The following is a 25,833-nucleotide window of genomic DNA, read 5'->3' as shown; positions in this document are numbered from 1 at the left end:
GGTGTGCATTGCCATCCCGGTTTCTGTGTGTGTGTGTGCACTAACTTGGATGGGTTAAAGCAGAGGTTACCGTACTTGGCATTCACATGTCAATTTCACTAAAACAATTATTCGGTTAATGCAATCCTTTTGGACAAGAAATTCATAACAAGTAACAAGAGTCAGGTCAGGTGTGAATTTTGTCCAATCACAACAAAACAAATTGCTTTCACACTTGAGAGAGAATGATTTTCCTTAAATACTTTAATTATGTGTTAACAAAAAGTGGTACAGTTCATTCCAGTCAATTGATAGTGTTTTTTAATGTGCATAATAGTACACAAAACATACAAAGAAAAAAAGAAAAAACCCAGGTCCACTTCAGCCCCCTGATGCTTCTTTAAAGCATATTAGCACATAGTTTACTTTTTTCTGGGAATGCATAGAGGGCTTTAAGCAATTCAATCATTTCTAACACCAGGTTGCTAATGAGCTCGTCGCAGCTCGAAACCAGTGTGAACATCTGTGAAAATATAAGCAAGTTGATACATGCATGACGAGGAATGAGAGGGCAATGTCATAATTTGGTCATTTCAAAACGCACCACCCGATAAACTGGGCGCCATTGATGGGGCTGTGAAGGGTTCCAGGACCCCTTAGTACATCATGTATCTGATCTAACTAGAAATCACCCAAAGGGACAAAATCAACCAACCAAAAAAAGTAGTGACTGTACTGAGAAACAATGAACACTTGTCCATCCAGACTCAATTTGTTCAATATAAAAAAAATACATAAACGGAATATCTTAACCAGAAAGGCAATCACATTTAACACAAAAAGCAAGATATAAAAGAAGAAAAAGGGCAAGAAATACTTTATACATGCAGCAGTTGAAGAGTAATAACATACTTTTACCTCGAAACATTAGTTTTAGTGTCTTATTTTGCTCCTGTGTTGAAGACAGCTGTTGTATTTCATGTCTAATTTCTCCCTCCTACCGTCTCTATACAGAAAACTTCTCCGTTCACAGTTTGAGTATTTACAACAGTGTTCATTAGTGTTCCCTGCTCCGTTCAAACAAGATTAATACCACTTCAATCAAAAGCGAGGCCACATGCCCAATCATCTTAAAACTTATGGAAAACTCTGATTCAATACATTGTGCACATTTTATATAGATGACAGTATTCTTAAATAATAATAAAAAAACAATAAAAAGTATTTTTCTTCCTTGCACTATACTTTTTTTTTCTGAGGAGAGGCAGAACAGATAATCAGAAGAAAAATATTTTCAAGAATATCCCATGTGGTATAGAGTTTAAAATGGCTTACTATATGTCTCAATGGATTCTCTTTAATATATACAAATAAAAGATGTATCAGACAGGAGGTCCTGCGTACCATCAGTCATTCTTTTCCTTTAGTTTGCAGTGTCCAGTCACTTAAAACTGACATTCCAACTACGCTGGTCAACACGTAAAGGCACTGATAAGTTTCATTTCATCAGTGCTGATTTACATGACAAAAAAAATCAAGATTTTTTTTTTTTTTACTTAAGGACTAGTGGTTATGAATGGCAGAAAGTGAAAGAGGTTTGGCAAAGTTAATGCTCCATTTGGTCCCAACAAAATGAAGTCAGGTTGTTGTTTCCTTTCTTGTGATTGTTTGTGACCATGCAAATAAAGGCAGCGATGATATGCACATAACAGAAACAGACAGGCCATTCACACACACTCCTCCGCCGACATCAGCAGAGGGTTGATGTACTCAAAGCCTTCAAACTCAGACTGGTCGATCTTCTTTACAGCATCACTGTGAGGGAGACAAAGAGATAATCAATCAGTCTTAACTGCAAGAGCACATTTAACTCACTACGGCTTTCAAATAGAGAGCAGGCTGTAAAATATTTTCCTGGAAAACGGCGGTGTGTGCAAATGAGGGGATCCTGTTCACAGAACTAGAATGTGTCATCAGGAATCGTAAATTTAATATGACTTCCTGATGAAACCTGCATTTTTGTGGTGAAGATCTGAAGCAGATTAATGGCGCCTAAGGTCTGATTCAGAAAGCTTGAGGCGTGACACAGACAGATACACATGAACAGACACTCACTCATCGTCAGGCGTGAGCTGAATGGGTTCATTGGTGAACTGGGCATCAAAGTTGTCCAGCCCAAACTCGCCAGAGATGTTGGGCTTGAAGGGAGGGACCACTTGCTTCTGCTCCATCTGAAATACAGTTAACATGAGTCAAATAATAACTGTGACTGTGTCATAAAGCAGTCTCACATAAAAATAAAGAATATTTACACACACACACACACACATAGTGTCTTCAATGGTTTCTGGAGAGGAAAAAAAGCTTTTTTTTTCTTTTCTCTTTCTTAATCACTCTCAGCAAGGATTTAATATAATATTTAGGTAAACTGATCCTTCCCATGGCTTGTTCAGTACTGCTCTTATTTTTGCCTTAATGCTACAAACCTAACAGTGGGGTCTGCCACAAGGCCAAGATCTGCTCCCCCTGCAGGCTGCCACAGGCACTGCAGCCTGTCTGAGAAGAAAGTGTAATCTGATCCCTTTAAACTGTCTGACCGCCACTCCTCTCATGTGTGTGTTCTCCCAGACCAAACACGGACAAGAGGTCACCGTGTTCGTCTGAGTCTCGTCTGCTGGTTTCACATCATTTAAACCTGCCTCGCACATGATACAGTTCACTGCCACAACCCTCAGACCAGAAAAATCAATGACTTGACACCTGATCACCTCTATTATATCACTGGCCCTAAACGTGATGGTTTTTGTCACGATACAAACATGAACCACTCAAAAATGTGATTGTATCAGTTTATCATTGTATCTCATTAGGCTGATTATATTTCATATCTATCTATCTATCTATCTATATATGATTTGATTTAGCTAATAGAAGTTAATTGATAAATAAAGTCTATTTATGACATTATTTTTGAAAGCATCCTCGCTTTACAGCATTTTTACACAAGTGCCTACAACTTCTCACAGTACTATAGCTTTGCAGGCAGGTTTCTTCAGTCATCTTGGACTAATTTTTAGGTGATCTGTACTTTTAAAAGCTAACGTTCCTGAAATGCTATTTGAAGTGGTAATAGCGCTTGCGTCAAATTACATGAATGAGTAATCAAATGGATAGTTTCTCAAGGTCATAAACAACACTTAATAGTTGTTCAGGCTCCGGTAAGTCCTCTGTTTAGTTTCACTACCGTCAGGCTACAGCAAATGACTCATGCTTCCGCTGCGGTCTCAAGTCAAAACATCCAATCACTCAGATAAAGGAAACAGATAGCAGTGACTCACAAGATCCCAGTCTACATTTCGGAAAAAAGGATGGCCCATTATGTCTGCGAAGCCTGTCTGAGGATGACATCCGAGACGTTCCTTTGGCTCCTACAAAAAGAGTGGAAAAAAATTTCAAAGAGAAAACCAGTGAACAGAGAGACAAAAACAGATAAAGAAAGTAGAGAGATGTAGAGTGAAAGAAAAAGGTAACACAGAGGTGAGGAAATAAAGAAGAGAAACAATGATTACGACAGCACTATAACAGGTCAATGTGACAAAGACATTAATATTGATCAGTCTCGTCTGCTTTACCTTGTTAAGGAATCCCTTTAGCACGCTAGCTGCTTTAACCGATAATGATCTGGGAATTCTGATCTGCTTCTCCAAAATTACTGCGAATGAGGAGCAGAAGAAAACATGAGATATACTGAGAAACATATAAAACATTTTTTGAAACACTCATGCGTCTGTCATGTACCTTGGAAAAGATAATCTTCTGTGTTTTGGTCAGGGTTATCAGAGCTGCCAACTATGTCAAAGGGTGACCTTCCAGCCATCATCTCAAACATCAGGACGCCCAGTGCCCACCAGTCCACACTAAAACCTGAAAAGTAAAGGCACACACAGAGTTGCACATACATCATCCTGAGGCTTTGAAAGCTTACGACTGACAAAAACTCAAATGGCAGAAAGTCATGAGGTAGACACTAATAGCAATAAATGGGTTAAGCACTGTGTGTGCGCTAGCACACATAGTTGCCAACCAAAAGGCTTGGTTGTGTGTGAATTGTGCTTACCGTAGTCTTCTCCTCTCAGAATCTCAGGTGCAATGTAATTGGGGGTTCCACAGAAAGTGCTGGTTGTGTCTCCAGGTCTCAGTCCCTCCTGCATACAAGATGAATTTGAAGCCAATGAAACATTCAGGCACACAATATGACTAATGATGACTTTTTGATGGCCAATGCCGAAATCTTAGAGAGGAGGCTGGCCGATGTAAAGCCCATAAATGTATATATCGCAATATTTAAAGATAAACAAAGTCTAAATGCAATGCAATTTATATTTATTTGTCATAAAATGTACTGAAATAATTAGAAATAATCCACACAAAAGAAATCGAAATGTATGAATGAAATGAGATTTATACTTTAAATATCAACTTCTTAATTAGGTACTAATTTTACAAATAAAGACATTTCTTAAACATATCCAGCAGTGCACTCAATAATTTGGCACGTTTGTGTGCAAGTGTGGGTAACATTGATTTTACATACAGTACACAGAGAATATGACATGAAAATTACACAGTGGTAAAATCAATGTAGTATAGATCGCTTTGGATTTGGCATTAAATGTATATGGCTCTATATATATATATATATGTGTGTGTGTGTGTGTGTGTGTGTGTATTAATATATATAGTGTGTGACTAAAATCCCATAAGGAAATCTGACATTTAATCAAATCTTTTTGTATACATTTCTGAAGAAAAGCACAGTATTGCTTCCTGCTTCCTGATGCTAGTGCAGGGGTAGGGAACCTTTTTTTTTTTTCTTTTTTTTTTACCAAAGAGTCAGTCTTTCCATTTTGGTAAATGCTTTTTCCCAAAAGAGCCACAACAAAAAAATAATATAATATTTTAAAGAAAATCTTATTATTTCAGTAATAGTAATACTAATTTTATTAGGTCCATAGACAACTAAAAACAAACAAATATGCAACAAACAATAAATGGAATTATTTGTGCAGGGCTTTCACTGTGAGGTTGAGTTACCACCGGAGGAGCATAAATCCTCTTCAGAGTTCTGTGTGTGTGTGTGTGTACGGATTTTCATACGGACATAAATACGACACATTTATAGGACATAAAAAGTCTCTGCGGCAAAAGCGTCTCTTGGCACAGCAGTGCACCAGTTTCAATAAAAGGAAAAGTTTCAGTCCAGTCACTTTTTTTTATATCCATTAAAAAAAGGCTGTTGTAAAAATCTTTCTTTTTCACCATTACCACAAACAAGCTACGGTAGCTGCTTGAATCAGAGTGCAGGAGCTCTAGGTTACCATAGAAACGCAAGTGGTTTGCCATAAAAGGGATCATGAATAGAGAAATCAAATTTTCCTTGATCTTTTGACATATACGTGGTCATTGTACTATAAAAAATATCATGCAAGTTTCAGAACTCAAAACTTCCCTGTTAGTCCAAAAACAATTTGAATGAAACCAAGCCGCCAAAACGTCTCGTTTCGGATTTTGTCACATTTAAGTCATAGCGCAACGTAAGGCCGTCTCTGCAGAAGAAAATCAAAACCTACTTCTACATCACTGCCTTTTTAGCCCTGCCCCCCGATTCACGCATGTCATGTAGTGGTAAATACAAAAACACAGGATTACTCCAGCAACAAAACCATAGAAATGCCACTTATAAAGCATATGTAATACACATTAATGTTTCACATTGATGGCAAATGTTTCAAAGATATATTTAAACATCGAAACTTTTCAAAACAATTCCATAAGTGTAATGGCGGGGACGTTGAAAATGATTTTATTATGCAAAACTGTTACCCAATCATAGCAGTGTTTGAAAGAAAGGGATAGAGAATATCTTATTTCTTCTACAATAGGATGTAAAAATCTTGATAACATTATAAGTGGACCTCATAGAATAGTATACTTTTTTTTTTTTTTTAAGTTAATGAGCCCTTTAATTGCTGTTCTGACATTTACAAACAGCACTAAACACGCACTTTGGCCGTTACAACCTGAAATATTATTATTCTAAACTAGGCTGTACAACAAAGGAATTGTAATTTGCTGCTTTTTCTTCAGAAGGCTGATCTCTAGTGATGTGTCTTATCTTTTATTGATCATTTGTTGGTAAAGGGTGAGAGACCTAGCCTGACTACGTCAGACTTCGTACTTCAACTCAATTTCAGTTCGCTTCTGTACTCAGTCAGCGACCGTTTTCCCCGTTTTCCTCCGGCCTCAAAACAGCCGGGCCAATCAACGAACAGAGGGCGGGCTGAGAGCCGTAACGTAGACGCTGATTGTACCGTGGATGCGTAGATTTACTTCACATAATCTGCAGAAGTCGTTCACAGCCATGTTCACTCCGGTATTTCGCTCGATGGTTTTGTTTTCGCATCATACATGTGTTTACAGTGGAAGTCAGATGCGGCTGAGCATGCGCATAACACACGCCATAACCAAACGTTATGTGATTGGCTTACGGGTAACCAATGATTTTAAACTTCAGACAAGCGTCCTTGGACGTTTATCCGTCCTATTTATTGTATTTATTGATTCATTTTAAATCCTGTTCTTAATCATCTTGTGTATCTATTTATAAATCATATGGTGAGGCAAGGGTTAATTTTAAGAAAATGGTATGTTCCAGTTATTAAGCGGGAAAATGTGTGTGTATTTAAGGCAGCCATCATTAGTGGAAGGAGGAGTGAAGGACAGATCATGGTTTTAGAGATTTGGACTAGGATATGGAAGCACTGTCTGAGTGCACCGAAACTCAGCCCTCAGATCCTGTTTTTATTTCTCTTAACCATATTTATTTGCACGACCGCTTTAATAATCACGTTTTTGGACTACAAAATCCCTCCCGTTCTTACATCATGGTGTGATTCTCATGGTGAGCGGGTCTCTATCACACTTACCTTACACATGCCGTAATCAGTGAGTTTGATGTGTCCCTCTGACTCCAGCAGAACATTGTCCAGTTTCAGGTCCCTATAAATAATGCCACGCTCATGGAGGTAGTTCAAGGCAAGACTGATCTCTGCTGAGTAAAACCTGCCAGTGGAAAGAACAAAAGAAACAGTTAGTGACCTAATTTGGGTTTCTGTTCCTGTGGTGTGTCTTTCAGACTAATGTCAGTTCCAACCGCGACAGGCTATTCATTAATGTTGAACTGTGTTACACACTAGATATCCTCATACCTGGCATGCTCTTCCGGAAGTTTTCTCTGTCGCTGCATGTGGAACATGAGATCCCCTCCATTCACATACTCGATTACAAAGAATAGCCTGTGAAAGGAAAGCATTAAATAATCATTAGCCTTCACCAGACAAACAAAACAGTTCACACTAAACTGAAGGGCTATAATAAGAATGGCCAGAGGACCAATATAAGACCAGTTTGGGGCAGTTGATTGAACTTTTAATTATTGTTTTCAGGACTTTATTTCTTTCATTTTTCATTATTCAAAATGAGTCCCTTTGGATAAAAGCCACTGCCAAATGAGTCAGTAAGATGCCAGATTTGGGGTCGTGAAAGTAGTCTCTTATGCTCACCAAGGCTGAATTTATTTGATCAAAAATACAGCAAAAACTTATATTATGAAATTTTATTTAAAATTAACCTCTCAAAACATATATCCCACTGACCCCAAACCTTTAAAAGACAGTGTATGTGTCTTGAATAAATACATTTAATTTAATTTAATTATACAATATAATTATATAATATATTATTATATCCTGATGATCTAAAAGTTTGAGTGCAGACAGACCTGCTCTCTGTCTGGAAGCAGGAGTGAAGTCCCACTAAGAAGGGATGGTTGGAAGCCTGCTCAAAAACATGCTTTTCTGTTTGAACCCAGTCAATATCCTGAAAAACAAACAAAACACACACACACACACACACACACACAAAAATCAATCTCCCATTGAAAAGCAGAGCATTCTTTCTGTCAGTAGGGGAAACATTTGGAAGGACATTCAGGAATGTATTGAGTCAAGGCTCCTCACAAGGCTAAAGACTGATAAAGATTTAAAAGACGGGGGCACCAGGTCTTTCCAAGGAGCTGCTCCTGGATGTGAGGAGACTCACAATGGACAGATACAGAGTGAAAAGCTAGGACCTTTCATTGACAGCCTGGTAAAAATACCTCTGACCGTGAGACACGCTTAAAGAAGCACTGCAGGGCCAGTAGAGATCAGCTGCTATTATTGACCATTAGCTGCTGCTTTCAATTCATCACACAAGGCTAAAGTGCATCTAATCAACGTTAAATGCCCACTTCATCAACATCTGGTAATCTGTATGCGTGTACATCAACACATCCTGGAAAGATTAGAGCCAGAGGAAGCTCTTTGCTTGTTTTATTCTGCAAAGTCAAGACTCAAATAACTTGAATCTTTCAGCGATTTAGTGTCAGGAGAAACACAAGCGGTGTCAAGAGCGGTGTCAAACTAGAGCAGAGTTTGTTTGTTGGGTGTGACAGTAATTTCATAAGGGTAGTCTGGGATGTGGTGTATTAGAACTTGGTATGGTTCGCAACAGTTGTGAATGCAATCTGATATACTGTATTGTCCCGAAATATAAGACAACCCTGAATATAAGACGACCCCCCCTTTTCAAGATGTATCTTTTGGAAAAAGGCTTTTTGAAGACCACATCTTATCTTTTAAAGACCTTATTTGAAAATAATTTTCATATTTCACATTTAATTTTTTATTTTATTTAAAGTAAATATTGGTAAAATGTACCAACAATCAATCACATTCCGAAATAAACAACTTAAAATAACCTGAAGATCTCATTTAGTAGATTTCACCAAGACAAATGATTTTTTACTTTTACTTTTTTATGTACAGTGACAAATGCTGGCATATCAAAAAAACACAGGTGTTTGATCTGCATTACCTATCTCATCCAGGGGGATATGAATGTTTTTTCCTTAGGCCGATCACATAGCGCTGAAAAGACAGCAGTTTCTCCCTGAGGTTGGAGGGCAAGCGCTAATCCATTACGCCGCATCAAAGTGGACGCTTTCTCGGATATTGACAGGAAAGTGCTTCAGTACGTAGCCGATATAAGAAATGATGGGTCTCGATGGTGGGTAAGTTCAGCTTTTTGGCGATATCCAGTGCCTTCAGCTGAATGACGGCTCTGGTTATGGGCACCCCCTCGTTTCTTTTTACGGCTACGTACTGACACACTCGCCTGTCAGTTTCTTCGAAGTGGCCACTTTAACTGCGACAAGACTGTCTTTTTGGGCTCGCCTTCTTCTAACATTACACTGACACACTGTAATTTTTGGCTGCTTAATGTTTGATGACTCCGCTGCGTTTATCAGTCCTGGGCAGCCGTGGAACACTAATTTTACACGTATTTGGCGCTCCCTATTGTTGCGGGTGTATTATTGACATGTAAATGTTTAGACCCCAAATATAAAACAACCCAATTGTTTCAGATGTATTTCTAAGAAAAAAACATTGTTTTATATTCAGAACAATACGGTAATTCATATAATGACATATCAGTGGCATCTTTGCATGTTCCCGGTGTATGAAATGTGAAATGTCACCTCATCATCGTTCACGAGCTCCTTCTTCACCACCTTCATGGCGTAGATGCGCTCTGTCTTTTTGAGACGCACCAGCAGCACCTTGGCGTAGCTGCCCCTGCCAATCACTCGGAGCAGGTCAAAGTCTATAAGCCCCAAACTGGACACAGCCTTCCCGGACTCCCGACTGCCCACAGCCTGAGGGGTGGATGAGATGCATCTTAATAATATATATATAAAATAAAATAAAAATCACCCTCTTCTTTCTGGTTTACATTTCTTAATGCTCTTCTCTGTCCTTTCCCTTTGTTTATCGTACGATTTCCCATGACTGCGACAGAGGAATGCGAGCCCTTAATCAGATGCTAATGACCCTGATAGAAGGTTACTTTATTAGCTCCACTAAAGGAAATCAATAGATCCTGAATGGACCTTGTTGCGTACACCCCCATCTCCTTCTCTCCTTCAACTCCAGCCTGATCATCGGTCTGAGAGTGAACAACTGAAAGCTCATCTAATCAAACACACAGTTCATAATGGTCCCATTTACACCTTATGTACACATGTACTAACATTCATTTTAACCACTTTAATCAACAAGTGGAAAGTGTGATCTGATTGCTCAAACCACATTTAATAACACAAATTTGACAAACACAAGTGATTGGCTAAAGACAAAAGCCAATTTTGCCCCCCCGCCATTCAATATGACTATACAACAATAATACAATCATTACAAATTTGGGAAGATGGTTAGCGTGTGTTGGGTTTTCAAATGCACGTTATAAGCGACCCAAACTCACAGCACTTGTAGAGGTGGAGTTAGTGAGAAGTAGCATTTATGACTTACCTCATGCTCCTCTCCCTCGTGATTGATACTTTCCGTTGAGTTCTTTTTGTCTAGAACTGGAAAACAACAATGAGAAACGGGGAAAGTCATCACTCATTAATATTCATTAATATACTTATACAAATCTGATTCACAAGCCTCTAAACCAAATCAGGCACTTTGATAAATAAAGCACTTTGAAAAACAGAGGGATTGAAATTTATCTGACCAGCACTGTAACTAAACCAAGAGCCTGTTCACGTCATTAATTCCAACAAACAAGCTTAATCTTGTGAGAAGACTCACGCCTGTAAGCTGCTCAATGCATTAGTCTGTTTCAGTGCAAGCACACGCCTAATTACTAAGGGAAAACATCAGCTTAGCCCATCCAGTCATTTAAAACCCCTCAAGATGAAAATCAGTGGCATCAATGAGCCATTATAGATCTTAGTGAATCAATTTAATGACTTAAAGGAACACTCCACCATTTTTTCATATTAAACTATGTTATTCCCTTAACTAAGACGAGTTGATACATACCTCTCTCGTCTCAGTGCGTGCACTCAATCGCTCTGGCGCGCGGCGACACTTTGATAGCACTTAGCTTAGCCCAGTTCATTCATTAGGAGCCAAACAGAGATGAAGCTAGAAGCGACCAAACACCTCCACGTTTTCCCTATTTAAATACAGTTACACGAGTAGTTACACGACCAAGTATGGTGACACAAAATAAAACGTGGCGCTTTTCTAAGCGGGTAAAAAGGATAACTATAATGTATGGCGGAATAGCATAGCACTTGGGAGCACTTCGACTCGGCGCCGCAAAAAGTCACGTTGGTTCTAATGACAGAAGTGAGAGGGAGAGGGGGAGAGGATTTTTCAGGAGTGATGATATTACTGCGCCGAGTCGAAGTGCTCCCAAGTGCTATTCCGCCATACATTATAGTTATCCTTTTTACCCGCTTAGAAAAGCGCCACGTTTTATTTTGTGTCACCATACTTGGTCTTGTAACTACTCGTGTAACTGTGTTTAAATAGGGAAAACGTGGAGGTGTTTGGTCGCTTCTAGCTTCATCTCTGTTTGGCTCCTAATGAATGAACTGGGCTAAGCTAAGTGCTATCAAAGTGTCGCCGCGCGCCAGAGCGATTGAGTGCACGCACTGAGACGAGAGAGGTATGTATCAACTCGTCTTAGTTAAGGGAATAACATGATTTAATATGAAAAAACGGTGGAGTGTTCCTTTAATGAATGCAATAACTCAGAAGAACATTGTTTAACACCTCTGGATTACAAGATACTTTTCAGTTAGTGATGCTGTCAACAACAAAACACAGGGCAAGTTTATCTGCTTGACTTTGGATTTTTGTTAATGGATCTGTGGGCAGAATGTTTATACAGTTATTCATGACCTCTCGTTCCAGGTAGTTATGGAAATAAGGGAAATTTTTCAGTTCAGTTTCAGAAAAGTATACCTTGAATATTTATGTTCTGACCAGAAAACATATATATTTGAAAAGTCTGGGCAAGGCACAAGAGGTTGATTATTTCAGATCAATTTAAACTCAGATGGAAAGCCTCAAAATACACTTATTTTTAGAAAACTGATTGTGAGTTGAGTTTAATTGAAATCTCAAAAGTGCATTCTTTCCTGAAAATTGATTTTATCCTCTGCTATTCAAGTACAAAGAGGTAAGGAAAATGCAATAGATGTGATGCATGTGTGTAGTGTATGACAAATATAGATGAGAGCCTACTGTACCTTGATCAGCATGCTCTGATGGACTGGACCCAGGATCGATTCTTCCAATCATTGGGTCCTAGAAAAATGGTAAGAAGATTAAAGCTAGAGATAGATTGAAATTCATAACGTTATTAGCAGTAATAACGTCTAATATATAAGTCTACACACAATCTGATGTGAATGACCTTCATTCACAAAGCTTTCTATCCCTTGCATGTCCATTAATAAATGGACATGCAAGGGATGAGAAGCTTTGTGAATGAAGGTCATTCACATCATTTAGCTTTTTTTGGCTAATATTTTGGCTTATTTTATCTACCAATAAGAACGTAGTACTCTCAGCTCCATTTTATTAAATCCATTTTAGATTTAAATGTATTCCACAGAAAATATGAAAGGATGCAGATTGCTAATGACTCACCTGTATTACCTGTCTACCACACTCCACTGTCACCAATTTATGGCATTTCTTATGAACCAGCAGTTTACAGTTTATGCACTTGTATCCCTGCCTGCCCAGGCCCCAGATACGATCTGTGCAGATGGCACAATGAGCACGCTGTACAGAACAGAAGGAACAGGAACATTAAACCATACTAAACACAAAAAGTCACGTGCATAATATTGAGACAAATTGTGTAACGTAATAAGTGCCAGAAATAACAAAAAGAGCATTTTTTTTGTACCCTATTAAAGCGCTTGGCTTGAAACGCATGTCCACTGGCATAGTAAAGTTTCCTCCAGCGTCGAGCTCCACGACGGTAAATGGATTCTGAGTGCAACATTTGAGTCATTAATTAAATCTGCTATTAACCAGTTTATACTCCATCATTATAACCCAAAATGCATGTTTTCCAGCACTATGAAGTGCAAAAAACTAAATAAACATTATGACCTAAATGACCCTATTATAAGTATATCACAAGATGCACATACTGTCTTCTCCAGGACAGGGCATGCCAGGCTTCTCAGGTATACACGGAAACACTGTGGAGAGAAAGATAGAGACTGTGAAAAAAAGCACTGACAAACAGCTCCAGTGACCTCTCTGTGACCTCTCCTCATCTGACAGTGGACTTTGGGGTCAAAAAACAGAGTTTGTCCAGGCCTTTGTGGAGAGTGGGTATTGACGGACAGTTGGTTGGGGCCTTTTTCTGAAAGCCCTTGGGGCCAGACATCTCCTCCTCAGCATGACTAATTAACTCACCCAGCAGGCAGAACAATCTATCTCTGTCAATCACTCCCTGAATCCTATCTTTCCTGTCCACTAATGATCCCATGACCTGTATGATGCCGTAAGGCGTTATAAATAAATAAATACATGTACCTAAGTCAGAACATCAAAATGTGGAGCTTCGTCTGAGCTCATTGGCCCGGGGGCTTAAAAGGATATGGGTGTTATGACTAACTGTGTCTGATGTGACAAGTCTCAACAAGCTGAAAGCAAAAACCACTGTGCAATGTGACACAATCACAGCTAATCAGAAGATTTTAGACCAATGAGATTTGAGACTCGAGATTCGAGATTCGAGCGGTGAGCGAATGAGGTATCTACATATATATCTATCTATATTTATGGTTTGGATAGTTTTGTGAAGTGTGTTGATAGCTTAATGAACCATCTAATTTTAGTAGCTCTGTTGCTGGAGTTGAACTTTGGCAGAAATTGCAGCTTTGAAAAGCTAATTTTAAACATCCCAAAGCTTAGGCCGTTTCAGAATTTGTATTGTTTCTGTATTGTTGTTATATTTAAGTCTGTGCATGACCGTGGACTCTGTGCATTCTTTTAGTATGGTGGATTTTGTACACATTTTGTTAAGATATGTGGTTACTTGGGAATGTTGTTTTTCAACAGCAGTTGATCCGTATGGACCAGGCCACACGGTTCGGCACGCAAGTGATTCGCGGATTAACTGCTAAATTTAACCATCATAGAGTGAACGTTTATAATTTGGACGCGTTTTGTCTTGCAAATTCACACATCCAAACAATTTTAAACGTGGAAGAAGAGACGAAAATCGGGGCTCGCAGAGAGAGAGAGAGAGAGAGAGAGAGAGAGAGAGAGAGAGAGAGAGAGAGAGAGAGAGAGAGGCGTTTCGACAATGAATTTATTCCTCTTTCACGTTTCCTTGGCCTTGAACGGACACATAAACACAAAATTATGTCAAAATACCCATCTATATGCCTGTCTCGGCAAGTATTCTTTTGTTTATGTCATAAGTAAACAGTTGAGAAAGAAACCGGATGTTTGTCAGTTTATTCAGTCCGTGCATTCGCTCTTAAGTGACAGCACACATCTAATATTCCTACTGTTGTCGGTGTCATTAATATGAATAAAACAACAAGATACAGCTTTAACAAAGATGAAACTATATTTAATTTCTACAGTGAACAAAGAGTGTTATTTTACATTTAGGTTTAATTATTCATTTCTGTACCTGAATACTACTGTTAAGGCCTGTTCACACCGGGACGAATTTCGCGCGCGATATTCGCCGACGTTTAACGCCTCGTGACTAAACAAAGGGCGCCAATGTGAGTGTGCACACCGACGCGAAAAACGCCACGCGTAAAAGCGTCATTTTTAAAAAAACGCCTCGGGTTCGTTTTTTTGGTTTGACGCGCCGCGTCAAAAACTATCCGACCAATAAGATTGGCGCTTTTGCTCACGTGTCTGGAGCTTCTGAAGTTACAGTAAAACACAACTTGGGGGCGCTCAAACACAAAACGGTCTTGCCGAGCACACATACAGGCGAAGAAGATAGCGTCTACACTGCTGGGAAGAAATAAGACGAGGAAGATGCAAGGCAAGATGAATGTAGAGCTGCTGGCCTCGTTGGTGTCGGAACATAAAGAACTATATGACAAACGCGACTACAAAAATCTTGATAAAAGAGAACTGTTATGGAGTGGTATTGCAGAGCAAATGGGCCTTGATGGTGAGTTTCATTTTACTTAATTGTCTTTCATGTACATAGGCTTGTAACTTTTTCCCACGAACGTTTGACAATCGCGCCATCTAATGTCAGGGAATGAATTTGCATGTTCACTCGGCTCATCGTCAGCGAAAATCGCTTGGGTGTGAACACAAAAAACGCGTTGAAAAACGCTGGCGAATAACGCGCGCCGATATTCGTCCCGGTGTGTAAGGCCCTTTAAGGTGATGATACACAGGACAACTTTTTGAGCAATGTTGCCGTCAACGGCAACCAGATGAGACACCAGGCCCACGACCGATACAAATTATCCAGATAGAAATGTATTGCCCATTTTCAATGGGAAAGTTCCCAAGCAACAATCGCTCGGCAAGATTGCCCAGCAACATTGCTCAAAAAGTTACCCTGTGTATCATTACCTTTAGACTTTGTTATTTAGTACTCATCTCTGCTTGTAATTTGTGTATTTGTTCTTATTTTATTACTGACTGTTCACTTGTTTTAATAATAATAAATAATAATTTGTTACATTTATATAGCGCTTTTCTGGGTACTCAAAGCGCTTTACATGGAAGGGGGAATCTCCTCAACCACCACCAATGTGCAGCATCCACCAGGATGATGCAACGGCAGCCATACTGCGCCCACCACACACCAGCTTACTGGTGAAGAGGAGACAGTGATGAAGCCAATCAGTATATGGGGATGATTAGGAGGCCATGATGAATAGAGGCCAACGGACAAATTTGGCCAGGATGCCGGGGTTAAACTCCGACTCTTTTTCGAAGGACATCCTGGAATTTTTAATGACCACAGAGTCAGGACCTCGGTTTAACGTCTCATCCGAAGGACGGTGCTTCTTGACAGTATAGTGTCCCCGTTACTATACTGGGGAGTTAGGACCCACACAGACCACAGGGTGAGCTTCCCCTGCTGGCCTAACTAACACCTATTCCAGCAGCAACCTAGTTTTCCCAGGAGGTCTCCCATCCAGGTACTAACCAGGCTCAACCCTGCTTAGGGTCTTGGGCTACATGGTGATATGGCTGCATTATTTTAAATAATGTGTTAGGCTAGTAGTTTTTGATGTATTATCGAAGAACTTCAAATGAGCTTTAAGTAATACATGAAAAGCAAAGCATACCGTGAATAATGAGCTCTGAGTCTTTGTTGAGTTCATAGAGACGTAAGGCCTCCTCCAGCTCCAGCTGAGAAGAAACGGTGCATGGATCCCCTGCAATGACAAGCACAGTGAACACTCACTGGAAAACTCTTTACCAAAGACATCAGCATAAGCAGCATGAGCATACCTGACACAGCAAAGAGGAACAGAGAGAGTGAGGGAAAATTAAAGGAAACAAACGAGTCCCTGTTAGCATGCTACGATTATAACAATGTTTGCAAAGCATAAAGCAAAAATCTATTCGTTTTTCACCATGAACTAGTAACAGGGCCTGTGGCGTTGTTCGAAGTTGACATCAATCCTGTTTGTCATCTAAAGAGCAGCCTGTGGCACAGACTGTCTCGGCTTGCGTAGACACACGGCCCTCAGTCAGACATCACAGCAGAGGCAATGAGTGACGCTGGGCATCAGTACCAAGCCTTGTGCAGACAGAAGGGATTAACTCTTCACCATGACGGCCCTCTCAGATCAGCTATGCTAATGAGCAGTGTGACTCTGGGCTCAGTGTGGAATGGTGAAGATTTTGGTATTTAAATGAACATTCTTCCATCTCCATTTCCCATCTCGCATGACTAATGCAGCAGTTAATCATCACACACAGTCAATCTTTCCAGCATAAAACCTGCTCCCTGCTGTGTGCTGCATTCAGATTCACTTTATCCTCATGTAAAATCCATCCATTTTATTTCTGCCAGTGGAGTCCAGGGTAATTTTGAGACTCTAATGCAATCTGCCAAAAGTGGGTTCACTTGTAATATATAAAGTGCTGGTGCAAATTATCTAGGAATTTCAGCAGAATGGCATGGGGGAGCTTGTTGCTACGGTGACAGTTAGAGGAACAGAATGAGATTTACACCTGGTATTATCATCTGTATCAGGGGATTTGATCACAAGCAGACATCAATAAACACAGGTTTAGTCCTAGACATTTTGTGATTACTCAAACCACTAAAGCTGCATTCATTTGATCAAAAACAGTTAAAAATAACACATCCTGAAAAAAAATACAGAAAAAAGTGATATTGTGAATTTTTTACAATTAAAAAAAAAAACTTTTCGATTTTAAAATATTTTAAAACCCTCTTCATCAATCCATTTAATGCTGAAGAGCTGGTCACTGTCCATGGAGTCAACATGATTTATCAAAAAAGAAGCAGCAAATTACGTGCGTTTCCATCAAGTTGCTTGAACGGATGATGGTGGTATTGGTAACCTAGTAACCAACAGTTAATAAAACACCATCAGCGGAAACAGCCGATTAGTCACATGGGTTTAATGTTCGCTACGTCAGAATTTATTTGGCAAATGATTTCCATCTCCGATTATTCGCATGAACTCTTTTTCACACAAGTCAAAAACCACCTCAAGCGAGCATAAGAACTTTCTTGCAAAGGGATTTTTTTTCACAGAAATATGGAGTTTCCATCACTCGTTTCTGATGTGATATTTCAAAATGTGCATTATAAACACAAGGTGATGGAAACATAGCTAGTGAGTGTGTCTAAATGTGCAACAGTAAGCAACAAATAACTGTAAAAAAACAGCTCCTTCTACAAACCCCAAAACTAAAAAAAAACTAAAAACGAATGTAACATTGAGTGAAATAAAGGTAATGGGTAAAAAGTAATTAAATGAATTATTATTTATTTATTTGAATTAAAACTCAATATAAATGCACTGATTGGTTTAGCAAGTCTTGTGTTTAGTCATGAAATCAAAGAGCCTCAATGAAATCTGATCACAAGAGGTCACAGGGGAGGCATGTTAATGTGATCGGATGCTTGTGATCGGATCACCTGGGACAGAAGTTAATACCAGCCGTAAATAGGGCCAGAGAGACAAACACAAATGAAGTGCCAAACCTTCTTCATCAATCCATTTCATGGTGAAGAGCTGGTCATTGTCCATGGAGCACATGTCCCGCACCTCACTGCACAGCCCCTCATAGGAGATGGAGGGCTCGAAATGTGTAATCATGATGTCCCTAAAACAGAAAAAGGTGACATTAAGTAATGGTTTATTCATTAACAGTTTATTCCTAGAATATTATCTATTTTATTAAAGGTTGTGCCCCTTTATATAATGTAATAGAGCTGCACGATTCTGCTTAAATTGAGAATCAAGTGTTTTCACGATTCTCCCACAATTCGAAATAGACAGCTAAACAAAGTAACATGTAATTTACCAAAATGTTAATTGCTGCAGTCTATTAATTAAAAAAAATATTTGAATTATTTATTTATTCTTTAAAACTGGTTTGAATTAATGATTCAATGACTCATTTGACAGCTTTTCTAAACAAATCTCATGAATGAACGATTCAATGACATAAGTTCGCCACCTACTGGCATAATGGTGGGCCAACTAGGGCTATGTGATATTGACCAAAAATGTAATCGATATTGTCTGGGATTTTGCTAATAACAATGATAAGGCGATATTTAGCCGAGTGTGTTATTGTGCTGGTATCTTGGCAGGTTTAGGACTGCTGTTGACAGCTGATTCCCAAAGATTTAGCCTAGTTATTCTTCATATTTTGTGCAGTTAGTTCACAGCAGTAACAAAAAGTTTAAAATATTAGCTGCATTTTTACCTTTATAAGGGCCATTTTTTCCTTACCTAATAAAATATAGTCTATGCCTCATTTATTATGTCAAATTATTACATTTAACCAGTAAATTCAATTAAAATAATAAGACACTATAGGGCTGGTACCAATCAAATGAAATCAGTTTCAACAAAACCTATCTTTGCAATGCAGAGGAAACACAGATGCTGCATCTGAAGTGCCATTTAGATGCATTTATACAGACTGTTTAATGCAGCTATGATCATGCCTAGGATCATAGACAGTAAAAAATAGATGGGCGACGCTCTTCAATTCCTTTCTAAATTAAGCCAAAAATATCCCAGAAACATTCGTTGACGCTTATGCCATCATGACCCTATTTTTATAGCATCAAATAACTAAAGCCAGACTTATTGGAAAAACAAATATTTGAAAATATGTCTGTGATAATGAGCTAAAATGATAGAAACCATCTTCGGGAAAAAATTATTTGAAGTGTAATTGGATTTTTTTAGCATCTCTCACGTCCCATTAGATAACATGGAGAGGGCAGGATTATGACCCATACTACAGCGAGCAACAAGTGGGCAATCAAAACGCGGCACACTTGCCTCGCATACTCAACAACAAAACAGGAGAACCAATATGGCTGCTACTGTAAATACTGTTTAAAGTTCAAACCAACATGTTCCAACCAGAGTCGGACACTGAAGAAAGAGAGACTCTAGCAGAAGTAATAACTTCGAGAATGCACCAGGACGTTTCTGAATGGTTAGTTGATTAATTTATGTAATAGTTGTAGAATTGTAGTGTGTACTAGTTTTTTTCAGCCATTTTGCAACAATTCATAAACACTAAATACTGTTCGCTTCGTTATGTGCTATAAACAGACAATACGTGTAGAATATATACTGCATGAAGAGAGAACAGGAACCATTTCGCTTAGTTACAAAGCAGTCTTATGTAAAATGGTTAACACATTCCCTGAAAAAAAAAAAAAAAAAAAACGAATACACTGCATCTTCAGCGGCTCAGATGCTGGGAGTAAATGGACAACAACTGAACTTTTAGATTTTTTATCAGGTAACATCCTTTTGCTACCTCTAGCTGCTCTAATGAGGAGATTAACATGGTGGACTGTGTGCTGCTCACTTAGGGGAGAATCGAAGCTTTTATAAGCATTAAGCAGTACCTAACCCACCGTGACGTCACACTGGGTTGTAGACATGAACAAAACAAAAAGGGAGTGGGAGGATTTTACCGTTATAGGGTGGTTGTGTACACACTGCAGACACAAAATTATGCTAAAAAAAAACGTTTAAAACTGATCATAAATTTGGGAAGCCGTTCTGTACTTTTGGTAATTACAAAAATCTAAATGCATTCAAAATGCTATAATTTTTCTTTTTTTTAAAGACCAAAAGATGAATACTGTGCAGCAGGAGTATCATACAGCGAGTTTGTGGGAAGCTGTGTGTTGAATTACTAGCACATTCCCATAGGAGGCGGCACCCAGCAGCTTATTTCCCTTTGTTTTCTACTATGTTCACACTGTTTTGGTTAATTATTGACAGCAGGGGAGTCCTTCCTGTCTACGAGCCAGCGCGCTGACCCACACATGCCACAGAGACTAGTGGGAGTACACACACCATCTTATGACGAAGGAAATCACAAGGCTGATTTAATCTGATCTAGGACCATTATGATGAAGCTACTGTAAGAGAGTTAAAGGGCAGCTCAGTGCTTCCTGTAATGCATATCTCTGACATAATGACAGCACTGTGTCAGTGAATTGTGCTTTAGCTAATATTTACAGAGAGATAAACTGCCTTGTACTAGGGCTGTCACTTTTTATTCGATATTCGAATATGCATTCGAACATGACGTGAAATATCCGTAATCGAACTATAAATAAACTATTCGGTTTTTAAAGTGCCATGTGCAGCGCATTTTTTACAGTCTATGATTAGACCGTTTGTTTTTTATTTTATTGTTTGCATCTCATCAAGTAGCGGGCGCTTTAAACGTATTGTAGAGTAGAGGCCCATGACCAAATCAAGCGAATAATAGCCAAAAGCCACCCTGTTTTGAAAATGGAAGATAACGCACAGAACGGCCAGCCTGATCGGACAATTCTACCCCAACTCATCTAAAAAGTAGTGTCTGGAAATATTTTGGGTTCTACACTGTAGATGGTAAAGTACCGTATTTACTGGATTATATATCAAAATTAATTCATACTGACTTGACATGAACAAAGAGAAAACATTACCGTCTACAGCCGCGAGAGAGACTGCTCCTGTAGTCTACCCATGAAAAAATGAACTGAAAACAACTGAAAAACTGTTAACTGAAACATTAACCTAAAGACAACTGAGAAAGCCTGAACACAAACAAAATGCCCCCAAAAAGAAAAAAAATCCCAAGTTTTTGGTGCTGATGCGGTGGTGACGTGTTCATGTAACATGTAAGGGTGGCGCTGCCAATAAAGCACCTAAAAGCGGTCACAAAGAACCGGCTAAAGTAATGACTATGAATATGTCAAATATAGTAAGGAGACATTTAAATTTTTTACTAATAAACAAATGTTTTCTGTGTCAGTGTCGGCTGCAAAGATGAAGTTGTTGATGCTGACTCGCGATCTTCGCAGTAGTGAACGCGCCAGAGAGAAATGCACATTTCATACGGATTATATAAGCAGAGAACAGTCTGTTTTCTTTCGTTTTGAATTGTTCTGTTTAAAAGTAGACATTTCAAGCTTTCTATATATGTCTCAGGTCTGTGAGGCAAGTAGGCTACCTTATACGCTGAGTTTCGGTTCATTTATGAGACGAGCTCCATGTTCACGCGCCGGCGCCTCCGTCTCCGTGTCGTGATTATCTATTTTCTGCTATATTATTTCTATATTTTATTATTACTATATATTATTATATTATCTTCTTATTTATTAAATCCAGGGAATTGGTTGATGAAACATTGATTAAAATTAAGATACAATTAATACAAAACGAAATTAAATTTAAAGACAGGCTTTGTGCTTTCTGTTTGAGGTATCTGTGAAAGTTTTAAAGCAGTCTTTTAGTGCGCTCACGTCCGTAACGGAGAACTGTCCCGTCCGTAACATAAAATAAATTTCTAAATAAATGCAACTTCTAGTCCAGTGCGACTTATATGTGTTTTTTTCCTCTTCATGACGCATTTTTTGACTGATGCGACATATACTCCGGAGCGACTTATAGTCCGGAAAATACGGTAACCGTTAAAGATAAGGTAGTTTGCCGAATTTGCAAAAAAACGGTTTACTTACGCATCCTCGACAGCCAATCTTCGCGCTCACCTGTCAAGCTACCATCCAAATGAGGCAGCGGAGTCAGAGACACAGCAGACGGCCAGGCATCCAACATCGTGTGACTGCATACTTTCCTGCACAACCAGTCGGCACCTTTTTTTCCGTGTAACGTTAGCCTAATTTTGTGATTGGCTATGCATGGTGCATAGTGCCACTTCATCTAGATTAAAGGAACACGCCGACTTTTTGGGACTTTAGCTTATTCGCCGTATCCCCCAGAGTTAGATAAGTCCACACATACCTTTTTCATCTCCGTGCGTGCCGTAACTCTGTCTGACGCACCCACCGCTAGCCTAGCTTAGCACAAAGACTGGAGGTAAACGGCTCCAGCTAGCATACTGCTCCCAATAAGTGACAAAATAACACCAACATTTTCCTATTTACATGTTGTGATTTGTATAGTCACAGCGTGTACGAATAACAAGGTCACGAGACAACCATCTTCTAATCGTATACATACTGGGAACTATATTCTCAGAAGGCGAAGCACTGCTACTACTGCGGAGTGATTTACTTCAACTCTGAGCGAACTCTCTGCTCCTCACCACGGGGCTTCTCAGGTGCTGCGAGCAAATCACGCCGCCCAAGTAGCAGTGCTTCGCCTTCTGCCCGGGGGGGGGCTCGTAGATATTCAAATATATTTGAATACATTGCTTGATATTTGATACCTGTTCAAATTTGATTTTTCTCAAAAGTGACAGCCCTACCTCTTACTGTTGCCTCTTGCAAATGATATACAATTTTTTGGCACACAATTGACAATAAGAGTAAGATGGATCTGTACCCCACTCTCTTAGTATGAGCAGATGTACCCTCAGCATCACTGATAGGTGGTGAAGCCACATTACTTCATAGGGCAAACATTGATCAGCTGACACTCCCGTTACAACAGCATACTGAACACACACTCATTCCTGCTGTCAAATAGCCTACGACTTACAAGAACCTAAACACAATTTTCTGCAAACAAATTTAAACAAGTAAACAAGCTCACAGATAATAAAATGAAGAGGAAAAATACACAAGGAAATAAGACCATACAGAAGGTGCATTAAAGGGATTGTTCACCCAAAAAATGTAACAAAAAAAATTACTATCGTTTCAAACATGTATGACTATCTTTCTTCTGTGGAAGAAAGAAAAAGATAATAGAAGAAAATATTTTGAGAAATGTCTGGTTTGTGTGTGTGTGTGTGTGTGTGTGTGTGTGTGTTTTATTGGTCATGAAAAATGTTTGCAACATTCAGCAAAACATCTTCTGTTTGTGCTATTTGCTGCAACTATATCTGGGAGCAAACCTTCTGACGAACTGTGATAAATTAAAATATTAATCTCGACTATATTGGTTGTAAACTAGATTAGGTAAAATAAAACCATTCAAGTTTATATTATAATTTTTGAACAAAATAATTATTAGTTTAACCATCATCGTGCAGCCCTACTACAGAAGAAAGAAAGTCATACAGGAACGGCCTAAGGACGATCAAATAATTAAAATATATATATTTTGGGTAAAGTATATAAAGTCAGATGACCATGACAAACAGCCAGAACACTGACCATGAGCAGGACTCTTATACGATGCCCAAATGCACAAAGTAACATCTTTACTGTATTCAAGATCCATTAAAAAATTGTTTTCAGATTAGAGTTGCAATATAGGTCAAATCTTCTAAAAGACTTGTTTATTACAGTCATACAATACATCACAGAAATAAACATGGATGACTGCCAGAAAGAGAGCAATAAGTGGATCAAAAACAGAAGATAGGGCAGAGAAAGAGGAAGAGGAAGAGGATGATAAAACCTGTGAATTTCATCTTTGCGCAGGCTTCAGGGGGTTTTAAACAGAACATAAAAGGTGCAGAGAGTAACATGTCCTTCATTCTATTCAAGGCTGTGCTGCATTCAGGCAGAAGCCTGCCATTAAGGCCTCCACACACCAAAACAAACACCCTCTGATTGGGTCTGTCATGGCCACAATAGTAGTTTTGGGGATCGAAACTGGTTCAAAGATTGGCTAAAATGACCTGCTGAATAACAATAGAAACCAGAGGGAACACACATGAAGGGACAAATGGTGGGTTTCAAAATCATCCACACCCAGGAATTATGTGCTACTATTTTTGTACAGTATAAGGCCATCAATTAATGCTGTCTCCATAGAGCTTTAAAATCAGAAACTGAGCTTTCAAAAACAAAGGATTGTACTATGGGATGATTGATTTCTTTGAAGGTTTTCACATACCCGAGGCCAGTTCAAAGAGACTAATGACGGTGGACCTCTCAGTTCCACACAACGATGATAATAATAACTATTATCAACAAATTCAGCTGGAACAGAAACCGACTGAATCATAATGACAGCTGCGCACACACAATAGCTCTCTTGGGGAATGTGAATAGGAATCAGTCTCCAACAGGTCTGGCAAAAGATACTTGCTGTACAAGTTTTTCAAGTGCATGACAAGTGCATGCGTCATCATGAATGGAGCACAGCTCTGACTGAAAATCATTCACACAATGAGCTTATTTATTCACATAAAAGTAAAATATTTCAATAGCAACCCAAGAATTGTTTCCCTAAACAGCAAGAGGAATAAATAACATTTACATGTTGGTTTACCTTCCATTTTACTAACAATTCACTGTTCTCGCTTAGAAATTTGCTTAAACCGAATATTCAATGAATAATGTGATGCTCTACATTTTATGTTCATGACACATAATACACTCTTTGTATAGGCTATATAGTTTACCTTTACCTTCATACAGAACCACCTAAATGTGACAGATCGCAAATGTTTTAAGACAGGTAGACATATCCAGCTCCATGACAGGGGCAGCTCTCAGATGTAAACAACACTTCATAAGCCATCATTAGATTAACTGACAAACAGTACAAAAACATATAATCACTTTTTGTATACTATTATGAGATAAAGAAATGACTACACAGCTGTTTTATTGGAGTAGGAACTTCTATATTGGAACTTCATCAAGAGTTTTGTTTTGGGCTTAGCTAATACTACCAGCTAAGTTAGCTGGCTAATCATTTATTTTTGTATATTCCGAAACTGCACCATTTAAGAGATCAATTTAAGAGTATAAGTCAATCGAAACATCTACAAAGACAGCACAGAGTCTCGCTGTCTACTTACCCTCTGTAGTAGGCTTTTACCCGGACCTGGTGCGGGTTTTCTCCGGGGTGGGACATTGTGCTGTCCCGCAGCGTAGGCATTATGAGCTCTCCTTACTCCGGCTAGCGAGCTAACTTGGCTAACAAGGCTAGCCCGCTGACGAGAAAAAACAACCTGAGTTAGAAAACTGCACTTATTACTTGGACCAAAATAGTGTTGACCCCAGTGGTACAATCGGCCTGTCTGATATATAACTAGTAAAGTTCTGACAAAAATTAGTCTGACTACTAGAACTTCTGTGTCTGACGGGAAAACACTCCCTTCTCTCGCGCAGCGCGCAGGCCTCGAGACGGAACGATCCAAACAGTGGAATGTGGAGGGGAGATGATGGGGATTTCCAACAAACACATTACACATTATTAGCGACTGTTAGTATCAGAAATATTGTTTGTCTAGATCGTTTAGAGAATGTGCAAATATTGAACAT

At 39.0% G+C, this 25,833-nt stretch overlaps 1 protein-coding gene across 1 annotated transcript; it reads right to left on the bottom strand.

Annotated features, from left to right (window-relative positions):
• Window positions 1-225: 225 nt before the first annotated feature.
• prkci (protein kinase C, iota) lies at window positions 226-25,800 on the bottom strand. Its single transcript, XM_084412564.1, has 18 exons — window positions 25,368-25,800; window positions 18,151-18,272; window positions 16,250-16,339; window positions 13,106-13,156; window positions 12,856-12,941; window positions 12,591-12,728; window positions 12,188-12,245; window positions 10,449-10,504; window positions 9,620-9,796; window positions 7,820-7,917; window positions 7,248-7,334; window positions 6,966-7,101; window positions 4,097-4,184; window positions 3,778-3,903; window positions 3,612-3,691; window positions 3,318-3,407; window positions 2,095-2,210; window positions 226-1,794 (listed from the first exon to the last, which is right to left on the bottom strand). Exons 1-18 carry the CDS (start codon window positions 25,445-25,447, stop codon window positions 1,707-1,709), a joined length of 1,767 nt encoding a protein of 588 aa, XP_084268690.1. The 5' UTR covers window positions 25,448-25,800; the 3' UTR covers window positions 226-1,706.
• Between the last annotated feature and the right edge of the window lie 33 nt (window positions 25,801-25,833).

This window comes from Rutilus rutilus (genome assembly GCF_951802725.1).
Source record: "Rutilus rutilus genome assembly, chromosome: 6".
NCBI lineage: Eukaryota > Metazoa > Chordata > Actinopteri > Cypriniformes > Leuciscidae > Rutilus > Rutilus rutilus.
This window is presented reverse-complemented; position numbering and strand designations above follow the sequence as displayed.

Excerpts from the sequence above, each read along its gene's own strand:
- prkci (XM_084412564.1), bottom strand. The coding sequence starts at position 25,447 with ATGCCTACGCTGCGGGACAGCACAATGTCCCACCCCGGAGAAAACCCG. Across the intron at positions 12,246-12,590 it reads GTGGTAGACAGGTAATACAG|GACCCAATGATTGGAAGAAT; the intron begins GTGAGTCATTAG and ends CCATTTTTCTAG. Across the intron at positions 7,918-9,619 it reads AGCTCGTGAACGATGATGAG|GATATTGACTGGGTTCAAAC; the intron begins GTGACATTTCAC and ends TTTGTTTTTCAG.